Source organism: Phoenix dactylifera, chromosome 18 (genome assembly GCF_051530095.1).
Source record: "Phoenix dactylifera cultivar Ajwa chromosome 18, Ajwa_hap1_PhDact_Kaust_v1.1, whole genome shotgun sequence".
Classification (NCBI taxonomy): domain Eukaryota; kingdom Viridiplantae; phylum Streptophyta; class Magnoliopsida; order Arecales; family Arecaceae; genus Phoenix; species Phoenix dactylifera.
The window spans coordinates 9,363,557-9,384,436 of record NC_143207.1 but is presented as its reverse complement, the minus strand read 5'-3'; the positions used below and the strand labels follow the sequence as shown (position 1 = coordinate 9,384,436).

At 37.0% G+C, this 20,880-nt stretch overlaps 1 protein-coding gene across 2 annotated transcripts; it reads right to left on the bottom strand.

Annotated features, from left to right (window-relative positions):
* Positions 1–8,752: 8,752 nt before the first annotated feature.
* On the bottom strand, positions 8,753–16,323 carry LOC103716356 (perakine reductase-like). Of its 2 annotated transcripts, none has more exons than XM_008804319.5 (7): positions 16,029–16,323; positions 15,051–15,218; positions 12,611–12,814; positions 12,349–12,521; positions 11,968–12,064; positions 11,713–11,866; positions 8,753–9,135 (listed from the first exon to the last, which is right to left on the bottom strand). In XM_008804319.5, the coding sequence occupies exons 1-7, from the start codon at positions 16,086–16,088 to the stop codon at positions 8,930–8,932; spliced, it is 1,062 nt and encodes a 353-aa protein (XP_008802541.1). In that variant the 5' UTR covers positions 16,089–16,323; the 3' UTR covers positions 8,753–8,929. The 2 variants fall into 2 exon arrangements, with proteins under 2 accessions (XP_008802541.1, XP_038987846.1); XM_039131918.2 differs by having other exon boundaries at positions 8,753–10,722; positions 16,029–16,305.
* Positions 16,324–20,880: the final 4,557 nt, after the last annotated feature.

Below are 20,880 nucleotides of genomic sequence, written 5' to 3'. Positions count from 1 at the left end.
GGTAATGCATAACGATGAATACTAATCTATGCTGACCAGAGATTATTCGCAACCGCTAGTTCTCTCCTATTTCAACGAGAATCCTATATGATATACTTCAAATTCAAATTGTAGATGGTTACCTGCGACCTAAGGCTGAAAATAGATCGGATACAAATTGGACATTGATATATCCATATTTGTATCTATATTTTTCAACGAATATAGATAAAAATATGTATATTAAATAGATATCAAAATTAATATTCATATTTGTTCTAAATGCATACAGATACAAATTCGGATATTAAGCATACCCATATTTGTTATAAATGAATACGGATACGAATCATATATTAAATATATCCATATTTTTTTTATATGAATACAGACACAAATTGGATACTTTTTTAGATATTAATCAAATTTGAGCAAAAAAATGATAAACACTAGTAATGAAAACATGATCATAAAAGAAAGATACAATTAAAAAATATAATTTTAATTAGCATTTATCAATAATAAAAACTAACAATTTCATAAAGGATATATCGCTCAAAATTTCTCGTCACTTTAGTAGAATAATCTATGGCGCCTCCAAGGCATCTTATGGTTATTGCCAATTTGCAATCGCTAGGTAAAAACTAAGAAGTGAATCGGATTTTCGAAACTCTAGTTGCTTAAAAACAACAAAGAAGAAAGAGGGACGAAATAGACAAACAAGTGGTTTAAGCCTTTCAGGCATGTGGGGTGATTCGAAGGTTATTATTCAAATGGGGCATTCCGTATTCAGATTACTATCTTAAGTGACGGTCATCCGATATTTTGGTCCCTTTTAATTTAGGTTTGGTTAATAACTTAATTAGTTCTCTAATTTAACTTAATTTAAACTTCTTTCTTGTACTTACTCTTATTATATGGATATTCGGATCCGAATCCGAATCCAAAAACAATTAAGTGTATTCGCATCCGTATCCATATATGAAATATTTTTTAACTGACTATCCAAATCTGTATCCAAATCTGATCAGACCAAAAAAATAGTATCCAAATTTGACCCAAATTGGATACGGAAATGGATACAGTTGGATATAATCCGATCCGCTTTTAGCCCTAATGCAGTCAAAGAAATTGTGCTATGATGCAAGTAAAGCAAAGGTTCATAGAGCTGATACTACGTGGGTCTACTGCCTAGCATAGTAAAGTCTTCCATATAAGCATGTTAGAGGCTTGCATGTCTCATTTTAACATTCAATTAAAACATCAATTAAAAGGATCAGTTCACCATCCAATTTGGGTTTATAGCCAAGGTTATTTAGGAAGAGGACAGCTAGTACACCTAGATATTTCAACAATCTCAAAATTGTTCATAGGCTTTTTATTTGACATGAGTGAACAAGTCCGAGGCATGCAACAAATGTGGTGAAAATGTGGCCTGGAAATTTGAAGCCATGTCCTCTGAGAGGATGTTAGCTATAGACTTTTAGATTTTTCTAGAAAGACTTTTAGATTAACTAAAAAACCAAAACTGAAGATCCAATGTATGATTGTTTGGACTATTTTTTAGATATTTCCTATGACTTTATGAGCTCTTAAGCTCTAAGAAATAGTTTTCTCTTTCCACCAATGATTAATATGGCCAAAGATCCACATGAAACATATGCATTCACTAATTAGTATAGATAAAGAAAACAAATTACACCTCCACGAATACTCCAATGGAGAAATTAAGAGATACACCAATAGCTAGATGATATTTCACTGCAAATTATACAATTAATAAAGAATGAAGTGTTTAAGAAAATGGACAACTTTGAAATATATGCATATTGTTGGAATTTTCTTATTTTCGAGTGCTATATATATATACTGTTGAAATTTTCCAGAGAGTTATCCATCTTCCTTATTTTGTCTGAAGGGTTGCGAAGTTATACATTATTGAGCTTAAGATATATATTGTATAAGTTATTTTATTTGTAATATAATGACATCAAACACAGAAAAGCAAGAAAATTCAATTAAATAAATGGTGCACGAATGTTTTCATATTCTTTTCTTTTCATAACGGAACTGTATCAGCTGGGTATGTTATAACTTTTAGATGGCCAACTTTTTAATGTAAAGATAGTAAACAATTAGTGGTGCAATCTGAATATTTACATCTTTTTGAAGGAGGTGGGGCTAAATTCAGTCTATGTAGTGACCGCACCACATGGGTTGGAAGAACTGTTGGTGTTCATCAAACCCTTTCATAAAGGAAAATAAAGCTCAAATCCGAATATTCACACGCACACACACCCACACAAAGAGTTGTGTGGGGTGCTGCTGCATGGGATATCCTCAGCCAGCTTTTATAAAGTTGGCGGGGAGGTATATAATTCATGTAAGTTGCAGCAGTTAGGAGTGCAATACATACCATTTGCCTGCTAAAAAGACTGCTCAGCTTTCCCTTTTCTTTTCCTCCTTTATTCCTCTACCTTTCACAAACTTACAAGACCGAAATATCTCTCTTCTCCTGCCTCCCTCCCTTGGGCTTCCAACTCTGGAATCTCCACCTTTCTTCTACTCCCATCTCCTCAATGAAGGCCTATGAAAAGCCTCCATATCTAGGCAAGTTAATGTTATAGGTTATTTCAGATGAATGCATGAAAGAAACATGGACAGTAATTTTTTCTTCCAAAGTTCATTGAGATAACCAACAATTGATAAACCAAAATATATGATGAATCAATGAGCAAATGATGGTAACTGTTTTAGTTCTACTTTTTTGGATGTAAAGAACTTGTAGGTAAGTTTGTTTGACAGCAGAAATGTGTATATATAGTTCTCTCCTAACAAACTAACAATTTACCACACAGGGAAGTTCCCTTGGATATTGAGCTTCGCTTGTTTGCAAGTGTTTGCAGCACAGTTAGATGTTTACAGAAACCACATTAATGTAGGAGAAAGAAGCAGCATCAAAATTCAAGGTAGTGGGTGCAGCTCTTTTAAAGTAAGGGAAGCAGGTGTTCACTGATCCAAAGTTTGAATTCAGGAATGGTGGCTCGGAGTCGTGAACATGGACTTGGGAAATGATAGAAGTGGTCCATGGCTTCGTAGTTCCTTAGTGGACTTGCCTTGGAAGGTGTGCTCGTCTTGAGATCTGCGAAAATTGGTTGCTCCAAAGGTGGATGAATAGGACGGCGTGGCGAACATAGCCCCACCTGATCCCTCTCTCACACCTAAAGTTCATTATGATTCAATACGAAAACTACCAAGATGAATGCATAGTAGATACCATGTGTTAGAAGCACAAATCCATTTATGAACTATATTTCATTAGAAGAGAGTGCACTGAAGGTAAACATCTTTTATAATTCGTGAAATAGTTAACCAAAAGGTAATTTTAGAAGACCAACAATGTTATTACATCAACCGTGTTGATCCCAAGACTCACTATTTTCCAGTGAAGGCCAACTTGTAAGCAAAAGAAAGCTGCAAGCCCACCAATTTAATTGGCGAGAACATACTATTTAATAAAACTAAAGTTGATCCGATTGGAGAGGAGGATATAATCCTCCAACCTGCTTAAGCTGAATCTCTTAAGAAAAAAGTTCAGAAAATAGAAATTCAAAAAAAAAAGGATCTAGTTCTCCTTTTTCTTTTCTTAATAAATAACAAAACTGAGTTACAAAGCCTCTATTAATATTAGTAAGATCTATCCTTACACAATTTGGGTCAGATTTCTCTTCTAGTTAAAAAATTGAGGACATAACGATAAAATTGAGCCCCGTTCGCTTGTTGTACAGCACTCTTAAGAAGTGACACTAAGTTATAAGGCTCAAAAAATAAATATTTCAGAACAAAGAGTATCTGAATTAGATGTTTCAAGAGCAAGTTAGGGCCCTCAGAAGTTTGGTGCACGATTCAATTTCCTGATATGACAGATCTCTCATAGGGCATGTCTAGTCCTCTCCATATTGGCCAGAGTGGTCTACATTAAATTAGTAACCCTCCTACATCAGAGCTTCTCTTGTTTAAGAGATTTAGCTCTAGTTAAATTAGAATTGAAGGCGGAGAAATACCTATTTTCATATTTCACGAATAAATCACTTACTTTTGCTAGGATTTACCATTCCAACTGACTCCTAAAGATTCAATCCTCCAATGTGTAGTTTCTATGACCTTCCTCTTAATGATATAGTCCTCCTCTATTGGCCTTTCCTACTTCACCTATAGATTGTCCATAGCTTGCTGCACAACAAACATCTTCAAATTGATTTGATTGGGGAGAAGAGAGTAAGTTATTGTGATAACCTAGTTTTAAACCGATTGGGCTAGCCTGAAGAGGCCCAAACCCATGTTTTGTATGTGCTTTGCAAGCGAGGTGGGGGAAGAGGACCCCCAATAGGAGTCTGTCTTCTGTCCTAATTTCATGGTGCGAAGAATACCAAGGGCCTATCGGATTCAGGTGGAACCTTAGGATTCGTTTATAAAAAGAGACCTTGCTTCCTCTCTAGCATCCCACCTTCGAGTTTCCTCGTTTAGAGCTGTTGATTTCAAACTATTCTCCATGGAAGATTTCCTTGGGTTTTCATCGATCTAGACACGATACCTTGTTGGAGAGGAAGCAAAGGTCACTAGACCTTCTTCTCCTCACTCTTCTGATCCCTAGGTTGCCATTGTCGGCCTAATTGAAGCTGGCCAAATGCTGAATTTGCCATGCACCATCTCCTCTATTTAAATTCTTCTCCTTTGTTTATTTTTGTTTTGCTACCAGCCTCCATCGACAAGATGGTTGCTAAGGTCCTTGTCGAAGCTCGGATCTCTAGTCAAAGTTGTGGTCATCGGCCTTTTTCAGTGAGGCTTATGCAAACAACCTCTCCCCTATTTAGGCCAACCCTTGGCATTAGTTTTCTATTATTTTTCTTTGCCACTGCCAGCCTCTGTGGTCGATGATACTACTTCCATGATCTTCGATGAAGGCCGAACTTGGGCAAAGGTTTGCCATCATTGCTAGCTATCCCAAGTTTCCTCCATCTAGATCAAAAATAAAGCCATCCTTCCCTATTTCTCTTATTTTTCTTTTCTCTCTTCTATATTTCTCTCTCTTCATCACTCTTTCTCTCTCTACATTTTCTCTTTCTCTCTAGATGCCTTATGAGCTAGTGAAGGGTCTAGACATCTATGTGAATTTTGGTTGATCCTGGGAGGCGCTCTAGACCATCTACCATGTCTTTCCACAATCTTCCACCATTCATGGTTGTTTATGATTATTCTAATGATGAGAACTAGCTTTGTAGCTGGGCAATCGTCTAAGCAAGAAGATGTTGAGTAAAATATTCTAAACCCTGGTTCTTAGATTGAGTGGATCGGTATACATTGTATTTAAGTCTGTTTCAGATAGAAGAAAGAATTCAGACACAATTATCTGTATGTATACAAATATTTATTTATGCATTATGTGGTTTTGGTATCGTGTGGTTGATCATTGTTGTAATGTGATTACCAGTATGATTATTTATATTTTCTATATTATATGCATGTATCAAATATTAATGGCTCATCGGATGTTTGAAATATGATATCGATTGCTTGAAATTTTGAAGGAATATAATGTTATATTATATTTACATGGCATAAATAAGAATAAAAAAATTGATAGGTAAGAAAGAGGCATTTGGACTAACTACATTAAACTATGGATGGACTCGTTACAGACAAGAACGTGGCATTATGGATAGCCATGCCATAGCTAAAGCATGGTCATAGTTAATCCAAAACCTAAAAATAACTGTTGACTGATCTTGATTAGGTTAATAAGAAATAAATGATGAGACAAATGAAATCACTCGTGAATAAAAAGGTTTGACTTGATAATATTTATGATATTTCTCTTTTAAACAAGACAGATATTTGATAATAAATAATCTATATTTATGCGTATATTTATTGATTAAATTGAGCTATACCAGATGTTTGATATAAAATTTTATGATTTATATTTTCACTCCAATGTTGTTCATTTGCTATTTTTAAATTGTATTATTATATAGTATAGATGTGTGAAGATTCTTACTAGGTTGTAAAGCTCACACTACCTCTTTCTCCTTTAAGAGTTGCATGATGCTTAATATGGCTATAGTTTGGGATCCTAGTGAGAGGGTGATTAGTTATAGTATTGCTGATACTCGTCAATTATCTATTTTTTTGTAATTAGACAATTTTTATTACATGTGAAGGATGGATTATTCTATTTTGTTACGAGATGTGGTTCATATTGTTGTGACGAATTTACTGGCCTTGCATATTCTCTTGGGGCTTGCCCTAGGTTGTGCAGTTGTATCATATGGCCATTCGGGTTATAGGTTTGGGACGAGATAGTTATCCCATGGAATAGGGAAAACTTATCTTCTCTAATTAATATTTTTCCCTCATTCACTCTTCAAACACAATAAAAAGTGATATGGCAGTTTTGTTATTGTGATAAAATCTAAATTACTATGAAAATCGATGTATTCATTTATTTCCTCCACTTATCCTTCTAATCAAATGCCGAAAGAATACTTATCCCTTCAAAACTTATCCCTTCTACCAAATGCGGTCGAAAGTAATAAAACGAGGATGCTGATGTGGGCTCTATTTGGCTACACACTCAAACTCTCGCACATTATTAGAAAGTTCCATTAATGGTGCTCCTCTCTCGAAGAAAGGCCCGCCATGGAGTGTGAGTTGGAAAAAGAGAGACAACCTTGGAGAGATCTCCACCTCTTCTCATCCCATCAATTGTGGGATTAAAACCAGAATTCCTGCAAGAAAAAAGTTGAGAAGGAAAAAATACAAATCATATAGTTTATAATCTTATTTTGTCTTGTTCTTCTATGAAATGATGGTTAACATAAGCATAGGTTTATTGTTTTCTTTTTATCTTTATTATTAGAAAATACTTAATGGAGCACACATTGCTAAGGCTTTGGACCGAGACATTTCTGCGAACTTGCTGGACCTAGCAAAAATTTGATATAACTGGCTTTGTTTGCGCTTGTCTCAAGTACTAAATGATTGTTATAACATTTCAAAGGTTGTTTATAGTAGTTTGAGAGGCCTCCCTCTATATTTTTATTTTAATAATAAGAATAATTTGTTGTTGGCTTTTATCCAGAGATATTAACCTAGTATATATAACTGGAAGATGATTTTTTAGAGGTATTTCGAAGTTCCTTAAGCATGCTAATGCTGTTAGAAAGTTCATTACATCTTCGAAGAAGCTATGCTAGAAGTCCATGCCTTTGTTTTAATAGACCTTATGGACAGTGAGAACATCCAAGCCCAACTTTCTCAAAATCGTTAGATCACCGTATAGTTACTTTTCCCATGTAGTTTCCTAGCAATCTCTTTAGCACCTGAGTCCATTTCTATGAAAACCAAGATGTGTGGTAAAACAAAAGATACATAATGCATGCCTTTTATAATTGTATTTTGGTTTCTAGCTTAATCTAATTTGTTATACTGCTGCTGCTTTTGTTCTTATTGATGCTACTACTACTACTATTGCTTTTACTACAGTTGTTGTTGCTGCTACTGCTGCTACTACTGTTGGTGTGGCTGCTGCTATTACTATACTACTACTAAAGCTACTACTATTGCTGCTACTACTCCTGCCGCTATTACTAATACTATTGCTACTACTACCACTATTGCCCTGGCTATTGCTACGCTACTGCCGCTATTATTGCTGCTGCTACTATATTTTATTGTTGCCGCTATTGCTGTTGTTGCTAATAATAATAATAATAATAATAATAATAATCAAAATCATAATCATAGTTAAAATCATAACCATCATCATCATAATTATAATCGTAATCGTAATCGTAATCGTAATCATAATCATAATCATAATCATAATCATAATCATCATCATAACCATATATAGGTGTTTTATTTGTGTGATGAATACATAGAATTATTCATCCGTTGGACCTAAAGGAGAATAAAATCTAGGTGATTTGCTTGCATACATTTGCCTAAAAGTTCTAGGCAAATTTAAACTGCTGTCTTTTTCTTTTTCTTTTTCTACTACCACTACTACTTTTTTGAGTAAAGAGGCCAGTTTCACAAGGAATTTGATTTGTCGTGAAATAGATAAGTGACATCCAATCTATAATTAAATACCAATTAGTTGAGAACTGAAGCTAGAGTTTTCCAACAAGGTGTAGAGGATAATTTCTCAAAGTGCCACAATTTTGTGCTGATTCACTATCAACCGCATCATACCATAATTAATTCTCAATTTCTAACAACATGAGAGGAAAAAAATTGAATGGGCTCTAGAGTTTGATGCTTAGGATCCATCAATTTCAATCATTAATGTGCACTGGTTAATAGTCATCTGGCCACTCAGAATCAAGGTTGGCTTAACCATCCCAAATTGGATAGTTCAAATCATACCAAATTGAACTGGTCAAGAGCCGGAACCATTTGAACAATTCGGATGATTAGGCCCTTAACAAAATCCCAATCCATCCTCTCTCTCTCTCTCTCTCTCTCTCTCTCTCTCTCTCACTCTTCCTCTCATTCTCTTCTTCTCCCTCTCCCCCTCTCTTTCATTGTTTCAGTACGTTCTAAAACTACACAGATAGATCCGTACTATACTAAATCAGTCGCCGGCTAGTATGACCCTTGATACCGGTTCGACAAATCTAGTTAAGGTATTGATGATTAAAAACATAGTGTGTTAAATACTTCAGAAGTTGATAAAGACTACTCATTCAAGACGAGGACATACGACTAATTGCAAGAAACCTCAGACATTTACCGCATGATTGTCCGCATAAAATTGACAGGCCACATGCCCATAACTGAACAACATATTATAACATTACAAAATTTTATTTAGCTGTCCTAGTGACAGAGAGACAGGGATGAGAGGGATTGACAAAGTAAGTCAAACTCCATCTTCAGCAAGAATCTAGCCAGCTATTGCTTGGGAGGTTTGGTGCCTAGGCAGTGGTGTATTAGCAAACTTCCATGAGCAACTAGTGAAGAGATCAATATCTCTCTCCCCACCAATCTCCTGAATTGGCACTGCAGCTGAAACTTCTTTGAGGTCTTCCTCAGATAGCTTCACTTTCAAAGAGCCAATATTAGCATCCAGATGCTTGATTTTTGTTGTACCTAATACAAAATTAAAAATGGAAACCAATATTAGATAATCATACAGCTAACAGTACAAAATCTAATTTATGACGTAGTTTTATAAAGAAACAATTATATATTAAGAAATTAATATATATTAAGATATATTAATATATATTAATTATATATTAAGGAATTAAGAAAAAGTAATTAGAAAGTTGTCCCTTTCTAGTGTATCTCTTTGAGTACAAATGTAGACTAACAAATGCCCATCAAAAGAGTTCTTTTTCACATACTCATTAAAAGTAATATGTCATGATACCCAATCTACAGTATATTATTCACTGATAAAGTATACAATGATCACGCTCATCTCTATTTATACTCCCTGTTTTGATCATTTTTAACCACCATGTGAGTAGGCATTATATCAATGCGCATACTAGATGTAAATATTTGCAGTTTCCACACTCCTAACCAAAGTCCACCGTACCGGTACCGGTCAGCGGCCGGACCGGTACGTACCAGTCCCGTATTGGTCCGTACCAGTTTCGTACTGGTTCTGTACCGGTACGGCAGTCATACCGGCCGGTTTTTCAATGAAAAGCTCTCGGTACCGGATCCCACGCTGATCCGGTACCAGTCCCTGCCCGGATCGGTTCGTACCGGCCTGTACGGGCCGGTATGCACCTTGCTCCTAATAAAGTTGTCGCATTCAAAAGAAGTAGAAGAAGAAGAAAAATTTTGTATGGTGGAGAGTCACCATCAAATTAATAGTATGGTAGAATGGTATTGTAATGGTTGGATTTAACAAATTTACTGCTTTTTTTTTTATTTTATACTCTGCTCTGAGTTTAAAAGGCCATTTCTTTTATTTGTCCATATAATGAGGTACTGTGGCACCCATTAGAAATCTAAATGATGCTCTAAAAAATGGTACTAAAAGAAATGAGATGGGGCATTCACCGGGGCCTAAAAAATTATTGAAGTCACCTAGGTTTTGGTTTACTCAGCATTGTGACATTTAAACCTTTGAAGGGTTTTAACCAGGACAAATGGGGTTCACAAGCAATCCATTAAAAAAATGGGTGATGGGGACATCAGGAACATCGGAGCCCTTCGTCCAAATGATCCTGAGCCCCCGGATTAAGTCAGACCCGGATTGGGTCCATTTGAGTCCGAGTTATTTTCTTTTATTGCATCATTTGTTTTTGTTTTAGTCAAGTCAATTTGTTTCATTATTTTGTTATTAGACTGGTCAATTGGGTTTATGTAATTGAGTCAATATGTAAGGTCTATATAAAGACCACCCCTCTCATGTATGAGGAAATTGATGATTGAATGAAAAAATCCTAGTCTCTTTCTTGTTCTTCTTCTTCTTCCCCTTCCTCCTCTTCTCTTCTTTCTACGTCTCTATAACCTCTTCTTCCTTCTCCCTCCCTTGTTCTTCCTCCTTCTCCTCTTCCCTTGCAGTTGTGCTTCATCAATGGGTCTGGTCAGTTGCTTCTCCCTCTCCTTCTACTTAAATCTTCAATAGAGGTGAATTCTGCATCCCTGTCCGCCTCTTCCTTTTCATGTGATGGCACCACTTCTAAGTTGAATTGGGTGTTCAATTTTGAAAACAATCTGCGATTCCAAGATTTAAGAAATCTTGTCATGGTCTGATCACTTAAACCTAAGAGGTTAGATATTGCTTTCTTCCAAAGATGATTGTTGGAATTTCATCTGATAAGTAGCCCTTGTATCATGCTGATTGTACACAATTCTCAAAATTTATATACATTCAGGTTCTTCTAACTATACGAAACCTAACTAGTTTCTCTAATTAGACAATATGTTAATCATGGAAGATACTATGTATTGCTATTGATCCGATTGAGAGTAGTACCTTGTCCTAAAAATTTTAAGCTTTTAACTATCAGATTGGTGGATTTCAAGGAAAAAATGTGCTTCAGAGGTATGCGAGTAGTTGCCAGCAGTTCTATTGTGCATCAGATGGCCATAGAATTTAATATATAAACCTTTAGCATTTTCTATTTATCCCTGTTTAATCATGCTTCTGACATGTATTATGAAAATTGTTAATTGATGTTCCCTTCCAATCTTAGAAGCTATCAAAGCTGATGAAGAGGCAGGCTGTCTTTGGTTATAACCCAACCTTTTTTGTGTTCATCAATTTATGCTGAAACTTGTACCAGAATTTGACAATAGAACACCTGATCTTCATAATGTTGATCTGGCATCAGTTTATTTAATCCTCTCTTAATTACAAGCTCCAACAGTGAATGACTACAAAGATTATTTTAGTATTCCTCTTCTGAGAAGATATTTAGATATTCAACTCAACAAAAATCTTCTAAATTTTGTTTCTCTTATAAGATTATCCTTGACTGGCATTCATTTATTTTAGCTTCATTCATTGGAAAACAGGATATTGAATAGATCAGATTTACAAAATTAATTCATTTTTTCTAGCCATGGCATAAGCTCAAGAATATGTTACAAGTGCTACTTGATTTTTTTTTCATTAATTGCGAGCTCTGATCATTTGCATGCAAGCGTCGGCAAAAAAGAAAAGCTCCAGCCTCTGAGGAAAGAGTGGGAAAAAAAAATTACCAGGGATAGGTACCACATCTTCTCCCTGATGGAGGAGCCAAGCCAGGGCTAGTTGAGGAGGAGTGCACCCATACTTAGAAGCCAGTTTTGCTACACGCATGTACACGATCTTGTTTTTGTCTGCATTCTCACCATTAAACCTTGGATTCAGGGCCTATCACAATCAAATTAAGACATAGTTCATAAAGCAGTATTATAATATGAATGAAACACTAAAATGAGTTTCTTTTAGCCATATGCGTGCCATGTCCATACCAGTATGCTTCCTTCAGGCAATCCTTCTGTATTTGCTCTCCCAGCAAAAAAACCATGACCAAGAGGGCTGTACGCAATTATTCCAATACCTAGTTCTCTGCATTATAATGCAGACATGGTTTTGAAAAATGGTTTAGGAAAAATTCTTAGGAACATATAAAGGGTAGTTTGTCTACAATCAACCTCTTTCACGGGTAATATATACAATGTCTGTTTTTTCAACTATGTAATCTTATAAAAGCAAGCATAGCTATGTAATCTTATAAAAGCAAGCATTAGCTATATTTATTATCAGTTAACTTGGTTTGTTAGCCTGTCCAGAGAGAGAGAGAGAAGCACTAGTTCATGAATGGCAACATAGTAGAGTTCAATTGAACAAACTTGCAAAGAGGGATTATCTCATCCTCAATGTCACGAGTCCACAAAGACCACTCCATTTGCACTGCAGTGATGGGATGAACAGCATGAGCACGTCTTATGGTGTCCGGACTGGCCTCACACAAACCAATGTACTTGATCTTCCCTTCCTCGACTAACTTCTTTAGTTCACCCATCTGCCTCATTAAAGTTTTTCTTAATACCATCAGTCATCAGAACTACGATGAATCTTAGGAAAGCCCTGTGAATTGTATTTGGTACTTACAGTTTCTTCTATAGGAACTGTAGTGTCTACACGGTGTGGGAAGTACAAATCAATGTAGTCAACACCAAGGCGCTGCAGACTGCCTTCACAACATTTCCGTGCGTACTCTGGTGCACCATTGATTAGCAGCTGCCCATCTTTAAAACCAGCTATGCCAAACTTGCTTGCTATCTGGACTTTTTCTCGAGGTAGGTGCTTCAAAGCCTACAAATTAAGAAAGTTCTAACTGAAGAGAACTATGATAAGAAAAGAATAACTATAATCTTAGCTGAATTATCAAACACTGTTCAATTATTTGAAAACAACAAAAACACAGCATTAATGAGACTATGCAAAAGAGAGTTTGCATAGGGAAGGTAAATTATGTTTTCCGTGTATAAGTTTATTCTCTTTTTATTCTAATAATAGTTGCACATGTATCTAGTAAACACATTCTGCAAATGCCTTCTCTTTAAGGTCATATTCGTTTGACAGGAATTAGGAGGTGAGAATGGGTATCATATTTTTATCCTGCCTATTCCCATGATTGGCAACTCATTTACACATGGGAATGTTGATTCATATAGGTATTGGATTCCCATAAAATGGGATAAAACCATACCAAAAGGGGGCTTGGTTTTCATTTTCCTTAGACCTGGATATGTGCCTAAGTAACAATGGAAAGAGATCTGTTATATATTATATTATTAATATGGACTATTTTGTAAGTATATATGATAATAATTCATTTTCTATTAAATGAGTCAGGAACAAGTTATACCTTGTGCAACTTTTATATAGTTACACCTTTTTTGAATTAGACTATGAGAATTCATCATCAATGATCCCATCAAAGGTTGGCAGAACCCTTTCGAACCGGACGGTTTCGGCTGTTCTAAGTTGTCCCAGCAACTCACCGAGACAGTTCTAGCAACGAAAATAAAAATCGTTGCCGGAGGCGGAGAAGAAGGAAAGAGAGGAAAAGAGAGAGCAAGCGAAGGAGGGAGGGAGAGGGAGAGGGAGAGGGAGGGAGGCCGGTGGAGGGCCAACGGAGGCCGTTGTCGGCGCAGCAGGCGGAGGCCACGGCTGTTTTTCTGTTTCGTTCGAAGTAGGAGTTCGGCCGCTAAAAAAATTTGCAATTTTTAAGTAAAGTCGGCAAATCACTTGCCAACTTCATTTAAAAATCATATTTTTTTTAATTTTGTAATTTTTAAGTAAAGTCGACAAGCGATTTGTCGACTTCACTTAAAAATTACGAATTTTTTTAGCAGTCGGACCCCTATTTTGAAGAAAATAGGAAAACGGTCGCAGCCTCCACTGCTGCCCAGCCGCAGGCCTCCGCCACCCTCCGTCGGCCTCCCTCTCTCTCTGCCTTCTCTCTCTCTTTTTCTCTTCCGATCGTCCTCTCCCCCGCCTCTTCTACTGTGTTGATACGGGCCCGGTATGGCATAGTGCAGGCCTGTATCGACTCGTCCCATCAGACAACCGACACCAGTTCCACCGACATTGATCCCAACTATTGGATGTGATATACTATCTCTAAACTACTTACACACCAAAATCATGTGATTTGAAAATTTCTAGTCTCTGCATCAAGTGGTAAAAAAACATGTATTAGTTCGTAATATTTAAATTGTTCAATTTTTGACTACTTGATGCATAGAATAAGGGTTTCCAAATCACATATTTTTTTGTGTATAAGTAGTTTAAAAGTAGTAGATCGCATCCAACAGCTTGGATTATCAATGTGGGATCCTATTGTCCATTCACAAAAAGTATTTCTTTATAAAAGGTGTAGCTTGAACCTGACCCATTTAATAGATAATGAATTATAATCTCATATATATATATATATAATATATATATGCATATCATATGTATACACATATAGCCAATAAATAATACTACTAATATAATATGTAACAAAACTCTTTTTGTTGTTATTCAGGCATATAAATGACCTAAGAGTCATCTCTTTTCTAAAAGAAAATGAGAGACTGGTCTCTAAAAGAAAAAAAAAAGAAGATTAGACTCGTGTACCTTGAGCATAGACTTTATTTACGAGTTATCACTCCTAACATTGTAATTCCCAAACATTGGCATTGCCAGTATGTTCCAATATCTCAAAACTATAAATCATCAACTCTATCTCACAACGTTGATTTCAATAGTATATACTTTTTCACCAATACCAATAAGGCTACTCACCCAGAAAGGTCATATTAGTAGCCAAAATGGTTCGCATCTAAGTAATAGGTTTAGTTCGTTGGTTTCATTGGCAAAGCGCACTATCAAGGGGCAACCTATAGTCACTCTAACTCTGATCTGCAATCCTCATTCAATAGATTTAAGAACTAAGGTCATATTAATCAGAATACTACTGTTAGGTGAATTATAGTACTTCACACTAATCAGTCAGCGAACCAACACCTTTTTTAAGCCCCAGGAGATAAACACAGACCTTTCCGATGAGGATTTCATTGTCTCCATTGGCATAGGCATCAGAAGTGTCGAAGAAGGTTACCCCCTTATTGAAGGCATCTATGGTGAGGGAGACAGCTTCTTCATGAGGAAGGGGATTGTTGAATATCCCAGAGAGTCCTGAGCACCCAAAGCCTACCTTGGAAATCTGTCAGACGAAGCTTCAGAATTAGCAGAGTATCAGAGTCGATCAAGTATTGAGATTAATAAGGATCATAGCAAATAAATTAGCATAGTACCTTGTTTTTATATACTTGTTTATTATATTGGCATTCTGATATTATACTCAGTTAAGTACGTGGAGTACTGCACCTTTTTGATTGTTAGGACTTGTGAATATTTACAATCTTATCTGAAGCATTTTCTCAAGCAAGTCATGCGTATTGATATCATAAAAACTAACATGAGTCAAGCAACAACAACCGAAAATAGCAACATAAATGACACCAAAAAGTAACCTCAGTTAAAAACAAAGGGCATCTAATAATTAAACTGAAAATAAATTACTAATAGTTTGATTTTCCAAGAAAAATGCTAATAGTAACTTGGCAAAAATAATCATTTGATACTACTAAAAGAAGAATTAGAAACATATTGAACATAGCTGCTGTTCCATGAAATGGATGAAATAATTGCTACATTAAACAAGAACATAAAAACAAGAAGTAAGAATGTCACTAGAGAAAGAAAATTAAAAGACATATACACAAGAAAGAGAGAAAATGTTTTTCTTTCTAGAGAAAAATCATACATGCTCATAATTTTGGGCCGACTTATACGTAGTAAAACCGGCATATTTGTTGCTCAAAAGAACAAAAGAAAAGAAAAGAAAAATATACATTTTTCACATGAGAAACATATTAGTTAAGAAACTAGAATTCAAACACAACTCATGCTGCTTCACTTAGCTAAGAGGAATGTTAATTACCAAGCTTTAACCATGGAAACGGGGCCTTACCTCAAGTCCTTGTCTTCCAATCTTGACCCTTGGAACCCGGAACTCTTCCTTGCTCTCCATACTTGGATGATCTTATCTAATTAGTACCAAAACGGTGAGCAACTAGAAACTAGGAGTGCGCTTCAGTATGCATACCTGCAGTCTCATATATAAGCAAAGAGCCTCGGCTCCATGGAGGTTTAGGAATTAGGAGTTTGGTGGGTAGTTGGGCTTGTGGCCACTGGAGTTGGGTTCGCTGTGGCTTTTGGGTTTGAAAGTATGGTGACCGGAAGTTGGCACAACAACCACTGGCTCTGGCCTTTCTTAGTAGACATCTAATTATGTTCCAAGGTTTCTAACTTTGGAATTTTATCATTTGGAAGTCCAATTAAATGATAATATAGGAACATCAATTGACTAAAAGATTGTCCTCAATCAACTCAACATAGTTCCGAGATGGTATAATTTTAAAATAAAAAAAATAAATCATTAATTTTCGAAAAAATGTATATAGAAGCTTATGCGATTGGAATTATTAGTTTATGGCTAAGTTGCCTGTTTTTTTTTTCTTTTTTTCTAAAACGATGATTCACACAGTTATAGTACGGATACATCTAAAAAGTCAGAGAACAATAAGTTACTATAACAGATGAAATGAATACTAATCAGTTTACCTATCTTTGTGCATTGCACCAATTGCCACATATAATTGATGAAATGGATGATAAGTGGATGGGTAACACAAGTGTGATACATGCGGGCACAAAATATAGGCCGAAACAAAGAAAGAAATTATTATAAATTCATGCGATTTTTGTCAATAAGTGACATTCTGCAAATAGAGACTCTTAATAGGGTCCTTGGATTTAAAAGGTGCACGTAATTGTAAAAGAGCTAATGCTCCTCCAAAGCGGCTTGCAAATAAGGGAGCACCGGCCATATTGCTCAAAATTGTCCAAGGATATATTTATGGTTGGGCGTGCTTATGGATCAGGTGGACCAAAATTTGGTTGGAACCTCGTCATAAAATAATTCAGGCCTATGGATGGGATTTGGTCTCATTCTACTCGGCTCGTACGTTGTATCATATTGAACTAAATGATGCAACTATTGAAAACGTACTATATCATGCCAGTTTTGGTACCAATTTTCAATATGAAAGACGTACCAACCTGATCTTGTGCCATACCGTACCAGTATAATAATAGTGTGGTATCAATATGGAATATTATTGGCTTGTATTTTAGTCGAACACTTTGCAGGCTATTGCTTGGTGTGGCAGGAAAAAGCTTTGACTACCGAGCACAATAGAATATGTTCAAGTCCTGGAGCAGCTACCACATATAAAAACTGCTAAAGATTAAATTAGTCCCCAGTATGACTCTGAATTGTCAGGGGCATAACTTGGTAATAGCTTTATTTTTATTTTTATTTTTATTTCAATTGGATGCTTTCTTACATGTCAAGTGAAAAGGATTGTATTATAGTCAAAGCAATAGAATCACAATAACTTGGAGCCAACCTGACCCAATGTAGCGAAGTACTCATTGTCCAAGTGAGATTAAATGCCTTTCCCGATAACTTGGAGCCAACCTGACCCAATATTCTCACACAGGTTGGCGGGGGATGAACGATGTGACATAGACCGTCTAGAAATATCCCAATATATAATTCATGGATTGGTGATGGCAGACGGTAGGACACAAAGTTTGATAAAAGGGATAACTTGATTCATGAGATCATGCAGAGTTGGGATCCTCCATGGCGTGCATTTTGCACCACAGAATAGATATCCTTCATTTTATCTATATAAGAGAGAGCAGCTCTCTTTCATCTTGCAATATATTGCACGTTGTACTGAATATGACTTGTTCAATATTCTAAAATGAAAGAGAGCTGTCCATCTTCGAAATAGGTGACATGGTGCCTATCTAGGACTGCACAGCTCTCTACCTTGCAGAACGTGCACCGCAGACCAAGAGCATGTGTGACATTATCCATTTAGTTTATTTCATATGACATTTTCATTTGAGTCTAACACAACTAGGATATTATATTCTATCGATCGATTAAATCTTTCGAGTAGCTCGGACGCCTCTATGACATACTTCGTCACTAGCTGAAGACAATGCCATGGTTTCGATGCGTTGCTCGATGACAAGTAGAGAAAAAGGGAGTGCCTTAAAAATATGTCAACCGCTTGAATGCGGTGACTTGGATTAGTCTGTCGCAATATCAGCAATGAAGAATGGTTTAAGACCATCCCATTTCCTTTTCCCTTTAGAAAAGTGTTTTCCTGTGAACTTCGCCGAGATGTTGTCATGAGCTGAAATGTATGCCAATATGTAGCAAACCATAGTCTCCCATCGTGAGCCAGCTAGGGATAACCTGACCGAGGAGGCAAGAGGAGATGTGAAGAGCGAGGTACGCTGAGGAGAACTTCACCTCATCAAGAAAAGAGTTCACGTCGGTCCAGAAGTCCTCCTTGAAAATTTGAGGTATACTCCTCTCACCGAGGACTCAGATCCTCATGGGTATTGAAGGCTGAGGCTTCCTACAGCCTCCGCATCAAATAAAGGCATCGACGAACAAAAGAGATAAGAAGAAGTAATGCAGATTCCACTGAGACCACACACATGATATTGAGGAGTGCATCTAGCTCAAGAACGAGATTGAAGCACTCATTTGATGTGGACAGCTGGATCGGTATGTGCATGCTCGGCGTGATCAAAAAGAGCCTGCCTCAGATCAGCGACCCCTGGAGCTGATTGATAACTGCCCGACAATAGGGGTTATCAACACGATTATTGGTGGTACTTCCAAGATTTCAAGCATCTCAGACAACCGAGCCCCATAGGAAGCCGAAGCTGCTCCAAAGAGAAAGTGCATAGGAGAGATGCCATCTCTTTCTCTGACATTGACCTGAAAGGATTACAGACTTCTCATGATGATGCTGTGGTTATTTCTCTTATAATCTGTCATGCCCCGAGCCCAGAATGCGACAAACGTCGAACGCCCGCACAGCGGACCGTACAGGCATGCAAGGCAGCCAATCATATCAAAGCAATCACAAATGCTTAAAATTGACTTAAATATTAATTTATTCAAAGCGATCTTACAAAGTTTTAAAATATCATATATCAACATAAATCAAATTTTCTAGCTAGGCTAACTAAAATTTTAATAATTAAGCAAAATCTTTCAAATCTAGCGCACTTTCCAATCATGTGCGATCAAGCCTCTAGATCTAAAAAACAAACAAAATATGATAATGAGCTACACTGGCCCAGTAAGTAACGTAATATCCCAAAGTAGGGTCAAAGCATACTAGATATTTGATCAAAATACAAAATAATGACCAAAAATTAAATCACAAATAAACATATTTTTTTTTGAAACTTATTATCATTTTTACAAAAACTCTGATATCAGAATCTCAACATCAACAGGCTACAGCCATGTAACCCAGTAGCATGGGACGCACAAAGTACCAAAAACTACTATTGTTAACCACCGGTGGCAACGGTGTTCAAAAACCACTATTCTAATCACTGGTAGCAACGATGTCCAAAAATTACTATTCTAATAATCGATGGCAATGGTGTCTAAAAACCACTATTCTAATCACCGGTGGCAACAATGTCGAAACTAGTTTCTCGCAGATATAGGTCGACAGGACAAACAAATAATCTCCATTGGCGAAGCTAGAATAGATCATAGCCATGCTGAGAATATATATATATACACAAAATAAATTTTTCATAATTTTCCCACTGACATTTTTCATATTTCATAGCATATAGCATAATTTTAAAACGATTATTAACATGCCTAACCTGTTTAACTAAATATTAAACATAAATCAAATTTAATCAATTAATAAATTATTTTGCCAAATAATTTGAAAAACACACCATGAAGCATTAGGTTATTTACCTCTTCTCGCTTTATATCCTATTTCAGGTAGGCAGATCAAGATTACCTGTTTAAATATTATTAAAATATAGTTAATTTTTTTGTTATTTTAGAGCTAAATAAAACCAAAAAAAATAATTGGACACGGCCCCACAGGGCCAGAGTTGCCCATAATGGGCACGGCCCAATAGGGCCCATGGTCGGCCCGCAATGGATATGGCCCAATAGGGCCCATGGTCGGCCCATATGGCCCAAAAGGGCGCTGAATTGGGCCCAAGTTTGGCCCATACTGGGCTTGGCCCAATGGGGCCCAACGTAGCTGAATTGGGCTCAAGTTTGACCTACAATGGGCATGACCTAACAGGACCCAAAGTGTTTGAACTATGCCCAACTTGGGCCCACAATGGGTACGACCCAACTGGGCCCAACACGGCTGAATTGGTCCCAGGTTCGGCCCACAATGGGTACGGCCCAACTAAGCCCAACATGGTTGAGCTAGGCCCAAGGTTGACCCAGTTCGGGCCATGATGGGCCTCTTCTTCCCAAGACTTCCATGAACCGGGAAGAAGGAAACTGGGAGGAGGAAGGAGCCCGCGAGGTGGCTGGCCTAGGTGGCCAGAGGCCGTCGTCCGATCAATGGCCAGCCGACCGTAGTAGCGGCCGGTGGCCACTGCAGTGACCGACGTGAAGAAGAGACCGAGAGTGGTCTCAGTTTTGGGGCTAAAATAGAGAAAGAAATCAAGGCTATTTTGGCAACAGATCGAAGGCATGGAGAAGAACTCATCGGCGAGTGGTGGAGAGGGAGATCTCGGCCGCAGCTGCTTAATCCGGCAATCCTGGGGTGGCAGCGACGGTGCTTGAAACCGAGAGGGTGGATCTCGGAACAGAGTATTCGAAAGAAACAGAGAGGGAGAAGGAAAAAGAGAGCTCGATGGAGCTCAAGGCAGTGGCCGGAGGT